Source organism: Biomphalaria glabrata, chromosome 9, assembly GCF_947242115.1.
Source record: "Biomphalaria glabrata chromosome 9, xgBioGlab47.1, whole genome shotgun sequence".
NCBI lineage: Eukaryota > Metazoa > Mollusca > Gastropoda > Planorbidae > Biomphalaria > Biomphalaria glabrata.
Window position 1 is genome coordinate 21912911 of NC_074719.1, and position 14000 is coordinate 21926910.

The 14000-nt window shown below is 35.9% G+C and overlaps 1 protein-coding gene across 2 annotated transcripts in view; it reads right to left on the reverse strand.

Moving 5' to 3' along the window:
• LOC106053017 (uncharacterized) overlaps positions 1–14000 on the reverse strand; it is a 38595-nt gene that overhangs the window by 15742 nt on the left and 8853 nt on the right. For both annotated transcript variants that reach the window (XM_056040503.1, XM_056040502.1), the window contains exons 3-6: positions 9321–9522; positions 5860–6005; positions 5521–5565; positions 55–259 (exon numbers count right to left, since the gene is read on the reverse strand). In XM_056040503.1, the coding sequence (XP_055896478.1) occupies positions 55–259; positions 5521–5565; positions 5860–6005; positions 9321–9522 (598 nt within the window). The remainder of the gene's footprint in view (positions 1–54; positions 260–5520; positions 5566–5859; positions 6006–9320; positions 9523–14000) is intronic.

Genomic DNA, 14000 nt, shown 5'->3' on the forward strand with positions numbered 1-14000 from the left:
ATATATTTTTATCTCCTTTGCTAAAATGTCAATAAAATACATTTATAAGCTTACTGTATTTGATGGGTTCACTCAAAGGAGAAAATGTCTCTCTCAACCTGCCTTCATTGTCTATGGCTGACATAGAAAATTGATATTGTGTTGAGTGTTCAAATTGGACAATTTCCATGAGGTCTTCATTAAATGGGAATGTAATGACTGTTTTGTGGTCTTTAGTTAAATAGAAAGTGGTTTTATTTGAAGAATAGCCAACTGAAATCTATAACAGATTACCAAGAAAAAAAAATTAATTACGAAAGCACCTTTATAAATGTATTTGTTTCATTTTGAAAGTATTAACTACATAAGCTTTCAAACATAAAGGCATCTATTATATAAAAGTAAGGTCTAGCATTGATTGTAGCACTAAGATCAAGAGCCCCTTAGGCTATTAGTTTTGTGCTATTATTTAATGTAAGGATGTTTCCATAGCAACGTACATTGATTCTCAACGCAACGTAAACATTTCCATTGGTGTTGGTGTAGCCAATACTACTTCTAATTTGTAAAATAAGTAAAGCATCTTTAAATTGTAGTTTATTTAAAAAGGGAGGGCAGTCTTGTCCAAGCAAGCTTACTTTTCATAAAAAAGTATAGCTTCACTTTGATCTAATACTCAGGCTAATTTAAATGGAAAGATAAAGCAACATGATCCCCAATTTTTAAAATCTTATACTAAACTTTCAAAGTCCTTCAATGTAACGTCCGAGGACTTATGCCAAAGACACTTGAAATAACTAACCTGCTCCACAAAGAGTGTGTGGGTGTTGCCCTACTACAAGATTGTCTGATAGGTGAAAAAAAGAAGTGTCTAAATACCCGGGTACTCTGTTTTCCGCTGCTCCTGTGGGGATTGCCGAGGCCTGGTTACATTGGTGGCTAATGCTCTGGTCGCCAAAAAAGTGCCCACAGACATGATTCAGGGGAGGACTGACACTTCGGTGTTAGAAATTTGGAAAAATAATAGAAGCTTCAAGTGCATCAATGTTTATAATCAACAAAATCAAGAACTGACTTTAGATGTCAGAGAGACAATAACTGTAGACACTATCATAGCTGGAGATCTAAATGCCCATTCACCTTCCTGGGGCTATGATGACACTGATCAGTCTGGTAAAAAAGTTCATGACCTGTGCAATTCTACTAACCTTTTTCTTTTGCAAAATAAACACTCTCCTCCTACTCTTCTGCATGCTAGCAATGGTTCACTATCACGACCAGATCTTTCTTTAGTCTCTGCTAACTTGGAATCTGTCATAACTTATCAAGTACTAGGTGATACTGATAATGACTACCTCCCAATATTATTGATATCATCTTCTTTTTTGAAGTAACGTCTGTATTATATAAGATAAAAAGACTGCCACTCTTTCTGAAATCAGCTTCAAGACCACTAAAGAGCCACGAAAATGGTGCTATAGTAAAGCTAATTGGGAACGATACAAGGCAGTTGTTGACAATACTCTTGAAAAAAATCCATGTAGAGTCTAGCTCTGTCGACCTCGTATACCGTCAGATAACAGCAGCTATCGTGGGAATGGCTAAAAAGTTTATTCCTCGGACACACCCTTGTAAAAAATTCAAGAACATTTGGACCGCTGAAATCAACAAACTTGTTACGGCTCGGAAAAGGGCATACTAAAAGGTCCAAAAGAACCCAAACAATGCAACACTCAGGCAGAAATATAACAGACTCAGCCTACTAGTTAAAACATCTGTTGACAGGGAAAAACGAGAACGTTGGACCAACACCTGTGCAAGGTTAAACCTAAGGGATAGCTCGAAGGCCAGAAGTTTTCTGAGAAATCTCAAAAATGTTGGGCGTACGAAAACAGAAACCCCATTATCTTCACCTAGTGGGGTAGCCATTTCACCAAAGAAGAAAATTGCCACCCTGTTGAACAAATATTTTGCCGAAACCAACAAGACTGCCAAAAAGTCCCCAATGTCCAAAGCCATTGATAAAGCTCGCAAAGCTGATGAAAAAAAAGACCGAAAGGAACCACAGACCGAAAGGAACCACAGACCGAAAGTGCTGAGGGAACAATGAACTTCCCAATCTTTATAGGCGAGCTACAGGCCCATCTCACTCACATCTTGTGTGGGATAGATGCTACCATTGCTGAGGGCTACAGGCCCATCTCACTCACATCTTGTGTGGGAAAGATGCTACCATTGCTGAGGGCTACAGGCCCATCTCACTCACATCTTGTGTGGGAAAGATGGCGGAAAAATGGTAAATGAGCGTCTGGTTTGGTACCTTGAGAGTGCCCGTCTTGTAGCTCCTGAACAGGCTGGTTTCAGGGCTGGAATGTCCGCTATAGACCAAGTCAACATCTTTGTGCAGAGCGTAGCAGATGGATTCCAAAGTACCGAAAGCACATACGCAGTCTTCATTGACTTAAAACATCATATGATGAAGTATGGCGGCCTGGTTTGCTTTATCAGATAAGAGCTGTGGGGGTGCGGGGACGGATATTTTACTGGATTAGAGACTTCCTAGAAAAACAAAGATGTACGGAGAAGTCTCAGGGAAATGACCCTCGAGCACGGCCTCCACAGGGCTCCGTCCTGTCATGCGTCCTTTTCACGGCTTTCATAAATGGAGCTAAAAGCTTCTATATATAGGAATATTACAGCATTATAACTAAATCAAAAGCTTATTTGGTGATTTGAAAATAACATACACCTTAATAAAGTATGTCCTCAATTCATTAATAGCGTTTGGGACAGTTATTACAAGACAGCACACTTTGCTGTTATCTCCATAAATTATTTCCACCATTGTTCTTATATTTCTATAGTCCAAGTATCGTATTTCTAGTCATAAATTCGTTACATGAATTGTTCCTGTCAATCCCGGTGAAGTCAGCGTCAAATAACATGGCAGAGACTGAAGACACACATCTACTGTTTCGTGGTCGTATTTAGAGACACTCCATTTTAAAAAGAAATCTGAAGTTGAGGATGTCTTAATACTGAAGGAATACGAGCATTTAAGCCTGCATCTTAGTGGGTATGAGTTCGTGTCTCTACATCGTTGAAGGTCACATGATCCCCAGGAGCAAATGGAGTTGTAAATGTTCCTTCGTAAAAGTGATCACGTGATTCAGCAAAGTTCCAAAATTGTTTGTGCCCAACTGGCGAGGAAATCAGTCATTTGACTCTATCTCTTGGCACCTGAGATGAACTCCAATTGATGGCAAGGCTGGAAAAATCAGTCCTCCCGTAGAGCCTTGGAAACTCTGCTGTTGCATCTCTAGGCAGAAGATTTCACCTATTGTTTGTTTTCTATCTCTCTTTTTTTTACTTTTACTTTCGATTTCTATTTGTTTGAATATTTATTTGTTTAAATAATAGTTTCTATTTCTGTATCACGTTTAAGATTCACTCGAGTTTGCTCACACTAGTTGGACTTCTACAGATCTCCTAAAAATATAGGTCTCATGTTGTTTGCTAATCTTTTTGTTTGTAAAGAGAATTGAATCTCACAGAAGCACGGTTTACGGGTAAATGCGAATCTATTAGTTCGGAATATGTGGCTAGTATTACACAGCTAAAGATGTACAAATCTTTTGTAAAAGGTAAAGCGAGGCCAATTGCATTTACGGAAATTACTGACATTTAATGTGGTCCATTCGGGAGCTCCACCGGGCATATAGCCTGTGTCCGCCCCTGGTGAGACCTTTAAAAAAACATGTATACGTCAATAATGCATCAGCGTCGCTCAAGTCGAGTCGATGTCAACTCCTGCGGCTAGCTTATGAAGAACTGGAAAACATGAAGTCTACTTAAGTTAGTTCTGCCTAAGCCCCAAGATCAAAAGTCAAATGTAGTCTGAAATGTTGCAGGCTCAGAGCTTATTATAAGGAAATAGGAATTGTGAGAAATGACTTTGAAAGAGTGAAAATTGAGCTCATCCATGATATGTTGGGTACCAATGCTTTGAATACGATATTTGTTCAACTTTTTACAATTGGAGGAGAACTATTTTGAATCCACAAGGATTTCAAACAGTTTGAATGTATGCATTCTGTGTCTACCATTCCAAAGATGAGGTTTTACTCCTGCATCATTCATTTTCAAATTTAAGATTGATAAATTGAATGACAATTATAATTAAGAAAAAGAAACAAAAAAAAGTAACTACCAATGGAAAAATAAAGCAATGATGTCACACTCACTTAAAGGTCCCTTTGTGTCTTTCGGTTATATGGCCATGTTTTTAATTATCCCCCCCCCCCCCTTCCATTATTAATTCATTCATTTAATTGACTTCAAAATCGTTTCATGATTTATTTTATAACATTCTAATCAGAGTAATATCCATATCTCTCTTACATAGTAGAGTGTAATTGTATTACATCCATGGTACAACATGTGCTGGTTACACCACGTAAGAAATGACCAAAAAAAAAAACAACTTCCAATGACGACCCCTGGCTAATTGGTCATTCGACCCCCAAAGAAGTCGCAATCCACAGGTTGAGAACCCCTGAGCTAGGGTATCTGAGGGAGCGCTGGGAGCTCGCATATCGGGGTCCGCCAAGCATTATTTCCGGTATTTGAAACTAAAAAAAAAATGCATATTCTGAGGTATCTATAGTGCATTATCCTGCTACTATTAAAAGGTTGTAAATCAGAGGTCGAATCTACCATTTACTGCACTTTATTAATGATGCCTAGCGATTGGTAGAAAATGGTAACTTTAATTGTGTTTTAGTTTAGTATTGAAGGAGGAAAGGTAACCACAGAACCCTTTCGGCTACTCTTATGGAATTTATTGATTGCAGCTTTTTTTCTTTTTATTGAAAGAGGGGTTTTAACTCAAACCCCCCTTTGGCTGTTGATGTTGTTTTAACCTCTATTGGCTATGCTCATCCACTATTTTCGGTATTTAAAACTTAAAAAAAAATTCATATCTACAGTGCATTATCCTCCAACTTTTCTAATAAGAAATGTGTAAGTCAAAACCCAAATCTGCTATACAATGCACTTTATTAGAAAGTGTTAGCTATAGTTTTACTTTAGTTTTTTATTGGAGGAGGAAAAGATAACTACAAAAACCCTTTTGGTTACACTCATGAAGTTTAGTATTTGTTTCTTTGCATTATCTTTTGGGGAGGGGGTTAAACTCAACCCCCCCCCCCCCCCCCGTAGGCTACGCTCATATAATTTGGTGACTTTAGTTTGCTTTAGGTTTATATTGATGAGGTTATTTTTAACGTTAGAAAAACTCTGAAAGGGGGGGGGTAAACTCAAATACCCCCCCCCCCCTTAGCTGAGCTGGGGCAAGTGATAGCTTAACATGAAAATATTACCTACAATAAACAACATTAAGAAAAAAACTACAAAAAATTCAAAAACCCACCTTAGGGAAGAAATTTGAACCCCAAACACTCCACTCCTGGCTACGCCCATGCTTACTGCTATATCTTATTGTCTCTAAATATCTACACAATTACTTCTATGTATACTTACTGTATAGGGACTTCTATATTCATGATGTATGGGATTATCATAAATCTAGCAAAGAAAATCATGTGTAGTACATTTTTTTTTGTAAAAAATGAGTAGTTTTAAATTACAAAAAAACATCTGAAATAATTTTAACTATTCTACGATATTGCAAGCAAAATATTTAAAAAATCCTTTTATAAAAAAAAAACCAAAGCATACAACTACATCTGTTAATAATGTAGAAGTTATTTCCCATCTTATATCAACGAAAATAATTAATTACCAATAATTCATTGATGAATTGGTTAGGGTTATGGCTAAGGTTAAAGTCTACATATTTATGTCTAAATAGTTACTTACCTTAAATAAGAAACCGAGTGTAGCGTTTATTTGCTGGTAAGTGACATTGGAAACACATACAACACATAGAGAATGGCGGCACATTTCATATCTAGGAGTTTGAGATCTGTCATAATCAGCACTGCCACAAATAAAGTCTGGAGCCTCTAATACAAATAAAACAAATTCATTTTGAAATCTAGAGGCGAATGTCACTTTTAAACCTAGAGGCAAAATGTCAATTTTAAACCTAGAGCCAAAATGTCACTTTTAAACCAAGAGGCAAAAGTCACTTTTAAATCTATAGGCCAAATATCACTTTTGAACAAATAGGCAAAATGTCACTTTTAAACATAGAGGCAAAATGTCACTTTTAAACGTAGAGGCAAAATGTCACTTTTAAACATAGAGGCAAAATGTCACTTTTAAAAATAGAGGCAAAATGACACTTTTGAACATATAGGCAAAATGTCACTTTTAAAGCTAGAGGCAAAATGTCACTTTTAAACCTAGAGCCAAAATGTCACTTTTAAACCAAGAGGCAAAAGTCACTTTTAAATCTATAGGCCAAATATCACTTTTGAACAAATAGGCAAAATGTCACTTTTAAACATAGAGGCAAAATGTCACCTTTAAACGTAGAGGCAAAATGTCACTTTTAAACATAGAGGCAAAATGTCACTTTTAAAAATAGAGGCAAAATGTCAATTTTGAACATATAGGCAAAATGTCACTTTTAAAGCTAGAGGCAAAATGTCAATTTTAAACCTAGAGCCAAAATGTCACTTTTAAACCAAGAGGCAAAAGTCACTTTTAAATCTATAGGCCAAATATCACTTTTGAACAAATAAGCAAAATGTCACTTTTAAACATAGAGGCAAAATGTCACTTTTAAACATAGAGGCAAAATGTCACTTTTAAAGCTAGAGGCAGAATGTCACTTTTAAACATAGAGGCAAAATGTCACTTTTAAACATAGAGGCAAAATGTCACTTTTAAACACAGAGGCAAAATGTCACTTTTAAACATAGAGGCAAAATGTCACTTTTAAACATAGAGGCAAAATGTCACTTTTAAACATAGAGGCGAAATGTCACATTTAAAGCTAGAGGCTAAATGTCACTTTTAAACATAGAGGCAAAATGTCACTTTTAAACATAGAGGCAAAATGTCACTTTTAAAGCTAGAGGCAAAATGTCACTTTTAAACATAGAGGCAAAATGTCACTTTTAAACATAGAGGCAAAATGTCACTTTTAAACGTAGAGGCAAAATGTCACTTTTAAACACAGAGGCAAAATGTCACTTTTAAACATAGAGGCAAAATGTCACTTTTAAACATAGAGGCGAAATGTCACATTTAAAGCTAGAGGCTAAATGTCACTTTTAAACATAGAGGCAAAATGTCACTTTTAAACATAGAGGCAAAATGTCACTTTTAAAGCTAGAGGCAAAATGTCACTTTTAAACATAGAGGCAAAATGTCACTTTTAAACATAGAGGCAAAATGTCACTTTTAAACGTAGAGGCAAAATGTCACTTTTAAACACAGAGGCAAAATGTCACTTTTAAACAAAGAGGCAAAATGTCACTTTTAAACGTAGAGGCAAAATGTCACTTTTAAACACAGAGGCAAAATGTCACTTTTAAACAGAGAGGCAAAATGTCACTTTTAAACATAGAGGCAAAATGTCACTTTTAAACATAGAGGAAAAATGTCACTTTTGAACATAGAGGCAAAATGTCACTTTTAAACATAGAGGCAAAATGTCACTTTTAAACGTAGAGGCAAAATGTCACTTTTAAACATAGAGGCAAAATGTCACTTTTAAACGTAGAGGCAAAATGTCACTTTTAAAGTAGAGGCAAAATGTCACTTTTGAACGTAGAGGCAAAATGTCACTTTTAAACGTAGAGGCAAAATGTCACTTTTAAACATAGAGGCAAAATGTCACTTTTAAACGTAGAGGCAAAATGTCACATTTAAACATAGAGGCAAAATGTCACTTTTGAACATATAGGCAAAATGTCACTATTAAACATAGAGGCAAAATGTCACTTTTAAACATAGAGGCAAAATGTCACTTTTAAACATAGAGGCAAAATGTCACTTTTAAACGTAGAGGCAAAATGTCACTTTTAAACATAGAGGCAAAATGTCACTTTTGAACATAGAGGCAAAATGTCACTTTTAAACATAGAGGCAAAATGTCACTTTTAAACATAGAGGCAAAATGTCACTTTTAAACATAGAGGCAAAATGTCACTTTTAAACGTAGAGGCAAAATGTCACTTTTAAACATTGAGGCAAAATGTCACTTTTAAACATAGAGGCAAAATGTCACTTTTAAACATAGAGGCAAAATGTCACTTTTAAACATAGAGGCAAAATGTCACTTTTAAACGTAGAGGCAAAATGTCACTTTTAAACATAGAGGCAAAATGTCACTTTTAAACATAGAGGCAAAATGTCACTTTTAAACGTAGAGACAAAATGTCACTTTTAAACATAGAGGCAAAATGTCACTTTTAAACATAGAGGCAAAATGTCACTTTTGAACATATAGGCGAAATGTCACTTTTAAACATAGAGGCAAAATGTCAGTTTTAAACATATAGGCAAAATGTCACTTTTAAACGTAGAGGCAAAATGTCACTTTTAAACATAGAGGCAAAATGTCACTTTTAAACGTAGAGGCAAAATGTCACTTTTAAACGTAGAGGCAAAATGTCACTTTTGAACGTAGAGGCAAAATGTCACTTTTAAACGTAGAGGCAAAATGTCACTTTTAAACATAGAGGCAAAATGTCACTTTTAAACGTAGAGGCAAAATGTCACTTTTAAACGTAGAGGCAAAATGTCACATTTAAACATAGAGGCAAAATGTCACTTTTAAACGTAGAGGCAAAATGTCACTTTTAAACGTAGAGGCAAAATGTCACTTTTGAACGTAGAGGCAAAATGTCACTTTTAAACGTAGAGGCAAAATGTCACTTTTAAACGTAGAGGCAAAATGTCACTTTTAAACATAGAGGCAAAATGTCACTTTTAAACGTAGAGGCAAAATGTCACTTTTAAACGTAGAGGCAAAATGTCACTTTTAAACGTAGAGGCAAAATGTCACTTTTAAACATAGAGGCAAAATGTCACTTTTAAACGTAGAGGCAAAACGTTGTTGTTTCTTTCCTAAAAGTTTCCTATTTTTAAATCTAAGGAAACAATTGTGTACGTACATTTCAAGAGCATAAAAGTAAACATTTTTGACCTTATAAACAAGAAGAAGTTTTGAAATTCCAAACTATCATAACTTTTATTACCAACACACACACACACACACACACACACACGCGCGCACTCACGCATACACGCACACACGCACACACACGCACGCGCGCGCGCACACACACACACACACGCGCGCACACACACACACACACACAAAACACTAAACTTGTTCAAAACTGAAACAAAATGTCTCCTACTGAATAGTTCTTGTGCTGTCCATGGATTCGTCTCACGAATAACATTCCCATCTTCCTCTAGAGCTGACATTGAAAACTGGAACTGAACTGGACCATCAAACAGACTAAATCCTAGACTATCATTGAAAGGAAATGTGATGTCAGTCAAGGTGTCTTGAGTTGAATAGAGAGCATTTTCTTTATCCAGTGTCCAAACAGTGCCCTGCATACAATATTTTGGTAGAAACTATTTAGTTTCAATTTTAACTTATCCTTTAAAAAAGAATTGTATCTCAAACAAAAGATTTTGTAAAAAGTTACCAACAAAAATCAGCAAAATACACTTTAGCAATACCCTAAAACAAGACAAACATTAAGAGATAGATCTACGTCATTTAGACAATGCTGATGTTATCATTTGTGTAATATGTCCAGAGCTTCTTTTGCCACTCTTTGATCTCTCACACTTTAGAAGTGATACTACGATATTATATTTTCATGATTCATCAATCCAGCCACCAATCTCGATAATTAAGTTTTGGCTCGATATCTAAGCAATAATCGTAATCGGTGCGAGATTTTCGGCAAGTGCATAATTGGCCGTAACAGGACGTAAATGTCAATGATTCGTTATTAATGCCCATAACTGGACAAAATGATAAATACAGATGATTTCAATACCCCAAGACCGGACGTTAATGGTCTTAATTGGGCGTCAATTCTCAAATCTCTCAATCTAATGAAGTGTTAAATGTCAATTACCATGTAGAGCAGTAGTCTTCAACGGGAGCGCTATCGCCCCCTTGGGGGCGTTTTCGAGATTTTGGGGGGCGCTGGGAGCCAAAGGGGCGGTAGGGGGGGCGCTTTACATAATAAGGGGTGGTAAGGGGGCGCCGGGCATAAAGGAGGAAAGAAGAAACTAAAGATGCACTGAAACAAAACAAATAAAAACTTCAACATTAAAGCTGGCAAACTACATGTAGACAAGGTCTAGTTGGCTGGCTTCTAATTGAAGAACAGAAACAACGTTAGAAATGGAGTTCGGGAATACCATTTTCTATTTTTAAATTCTGACTCTACATAGAGTATCTAGTGTCCTTAGATATTGCGCACTTAAGCGTTTATGATTTGATAAACAAAGTAGGTAATGCGCTTTTCATGTTATAGTTTATTTTATCTACATATGTTAATATATTGATATGTAAATGTTAATTGAAAAAAAAGTTAAAGCTAACATACAAATAGAATAATTTTACCTTTTTTTTTTAAACAAAAAAACATTGACAAAGCGTTGTTACGAAAACTCACTGGTATGTAATGGAATATTGCTAAGAGTTTGAGTGAATTGCCATTAGATAAAAAGTATTCCAATGTTCTACTTTGAATGACGGCATTTTCAGACGAGATTATGGAACCAAGTCGGCTTCACGAACATATAACAATATCCAAAAATAATTTAAGAATATTCACGAACAATTATAAAAATTTACTATTAAAACAATATTAAAAACAAAAAAAACGGCAAAGCAAAGTGACCTCTTAGAAAAATACTTAGCTTATGATATTGTGTGAGGTTGCGCTCCCAAAGTTATTATTATGTGATTTTAGCTCTTTTTTATATGTAATTTTATTTTTCTACTTGTATAGGTTACAGCTATTTTTATGTATTCTATTTTTTATAGGCTAGCGCCAGAATTAATATTTGTACTTCCGCTTTTTGTTATATGGGTTAGGGCGGGTAGTATAAATAGTTAAATCCATTCTACATCCTGTACAGTTGAACAGTGTCAGTAAAGTATATCACTGTCTGTGTGACAGTTGATGATCTTAGTGATCTGGCGTATACTTATTTAATCATTTCTATATTTCTGTAACTGGGACGGCCTGCTATTTTTAACTGCTGATTATAACTGCTGTTTTAACTGCTGAAATTCTTGTGTTATTTTGGGTACTTAGCTACTTAGTCATCTTAGTGAGTTAGTCTGTTCTTACTGAATACTAAGTAATTCTAATAGTAAGGTACTCATTACTAAGGTTGTCACAGTCTTAGTTGACATTGAATGATCTAAAGTTCACGACATGTTAAGAGTTTAAAAGACACGTGGAATTCCTGATGTAGAAAACAGGAAGTAGAATGAATGAAGTTGACTTTGAGTTCAGTCAGTCAAGTCAAGCAGTCAAGTTAAGTCAAGTTAGTGAAGTCAAGTGGTATTCTTTGGACCGAGTGGTCAAGTAATATTTTGGTCCGGGACGGACAGTAGCGACTTAGAAAAGTCGAGTTGTAATTGCAGTTAGAAAGTAACTTGTGGGCAGTTGTTGCCAGTGCTCCTTTTGAGATATGAATTATTATTTACGATTATTCTGTACAGTGTTACCCGCTGAGATGCGGACGTGATTTGTAACTAACATATATTGGATACATTTGATACCGCTGTCATGCGGATAGGATCGTTTATTACTTCTTGACTTGTAGCACTAACAAGAAGTGAGGTATTATTATTATTGTGTTGTAAAATAAACTTCATATTTTCTGCTGAAACGGAATACGGTCAGTTTACAATACTTGTCTTGTCACGTGTCAAGAGTACTTCAGGAGGCAAGAACCCAGTATTACACGACATTCGCATTCTGTAACGTTACACCATTCAACACTCATGTACAAAGGTGTTCTTGTTTTAGTGTTAATGGGTTGGTTGTAGTAGTAGAATATTGTAGATCTAGACTAGTTTATTGTAGTGTGTTAGTGTAGATCTAGGTCTAGTGTAGTAGTTGTAGTGATTTAGTTAGATAGTTGGTTTTATCAGTTTGTGTTAGATAGTTGGTTTGGTTAGTTTGTTGGTGTTTGTAGTGACGTAGATTTAGAGGGTTGTTTACAATGGTTAGTGTATATATTATATTTTATGATTGATTTATAATATTTATGTAAATAAAGTTTCATTTTGTCTTACTGAATGTCAAGTAAAGTTTCGTTATTGCTTCTTCTTAGTTTAAGTTAGTTTAGTCTAGTTGTCTAGTTACTTAGGCGACTCTAGCCCCTTGGTCGTAGACTGAGGTGTCACAGATGAAACCCACTCAGTAGCGCTAACATCTGCCTACTGTTAATAATTTAATGTTGAGCAGATTATAGGTCTCCTCTCTCGGCACCTCCTGACCTGCTCACAATTGTTTGAAAATTGATTAAAAATAAAATTATTTAAAAAAAAAACAACATATGTTACACAATAATACTTTTGTTTCTGTTAGTGATGAAATATAATTTCGAAATTGTCTAGTTATGTAGCTTATGACGGCATATAGGGAACCATCAGTTGTTGGACAATGGCTTCAAAAGCAATATAGAATAAAGAACAGATATATTCACTATTCACCTTGTGAGTTATGATACACAGACAACATCTTAAGAAAAGTTCACCCTGCAATTTCATTTCTATTTGAATCTAATTATAAAAATTGTAAATAAAATACAAACCCGTGCCTAGAATGCCCGAAAATAATCTCATTGTCACGAGTCGAGTCTGTGACCTATTTCGACCAGTTTCTAGAAACTCGAGGTTAAGCCAGTGCTGTCCAGCGTAAACAAGTTAATTTTAGGCATTCAATCAAAGAAAGAGTTTAAGGGAAAAATAGCAGACGTCAGCTTCTAGATGGTCAAAGTTCTTAAAATAATAAATGGAGAAGTTTCCATGATTCTAGAATATACGATTTAAAAAGGTATAAATTAGGGGAAAGTTAGTTAGACGGGTCCTCGCTTAGTCCTCGTTTATTAATGGTTTGATAGAGTTATAAGTTTTGTAATATTAGCGGGTCCATTAATTAGAATTGTATTAGTTGACATGTCTGAGAAAAATACTAAATGTCAAATGGCAAGACAAAATACCAGATACAGAAGTCCTTCGAAGAGCGTGTCTGCAAAGCATCCACACAATCCTGATGCAGTCCCAGCTGCGATGGGCAGGTCACGTCTACAGAATGGAAGACCACCGCATCCCTAAGCAACTCTTGTATGGCCAACTAAGCAAAGGAAAGCGCTCGCAAGGTGGTCAAAGAAAGCGCTTCAGGAACACCCTCAAAGCTTCTCTGAAGGCGTTCAGCATAGACCCAGGCACCTGGGAGACAGAGGCACATGACAGAGCATTCTGGCGTCGCGCTGTGAAAACTGGTGCACAGGTTGCTGAGGAAAAAAGAACAACGCTGGCAGAAGAAAAAAGCCAGAAAAGAAAAGCAAGACAAACGACACTAGCTCCAGCTGGAATAACCTGCCCAGTGTGCGGCCGAACATTCCGGGCTCACATAGGTCTCACCAGCCACATGAGGAGGCATAAAACCCCAGTGCAAAGCCCTTAGCCCTCTGGATGACAAAGTGGTCATCATCGAACCACGATGGACGAACTATATATATATTAGTTGAAGTGATATTAGTTGAAGTTACAAGAGTTGAAGCATTATAAGTGAAGTTTTTTGTATCTCTATAATTTGAATGAAGAAGTTATTTGTCTAAGAAAGTTGGAGACGTGTTATTAAAGAAGTTTCGAGAAAATACAGAGATGTTTCTTCACTTCATTTCATATGAACTTATTAATACAATCCTCGGCCTGTTCGTCACAGGCATCTTTTAACAGTTTTGTGAAACAAATAATGAACAAGATGTTACACTCTTGTTGTAAACTGAAGTTCACTGGATTTCGAAACGGTTTTTGAGAA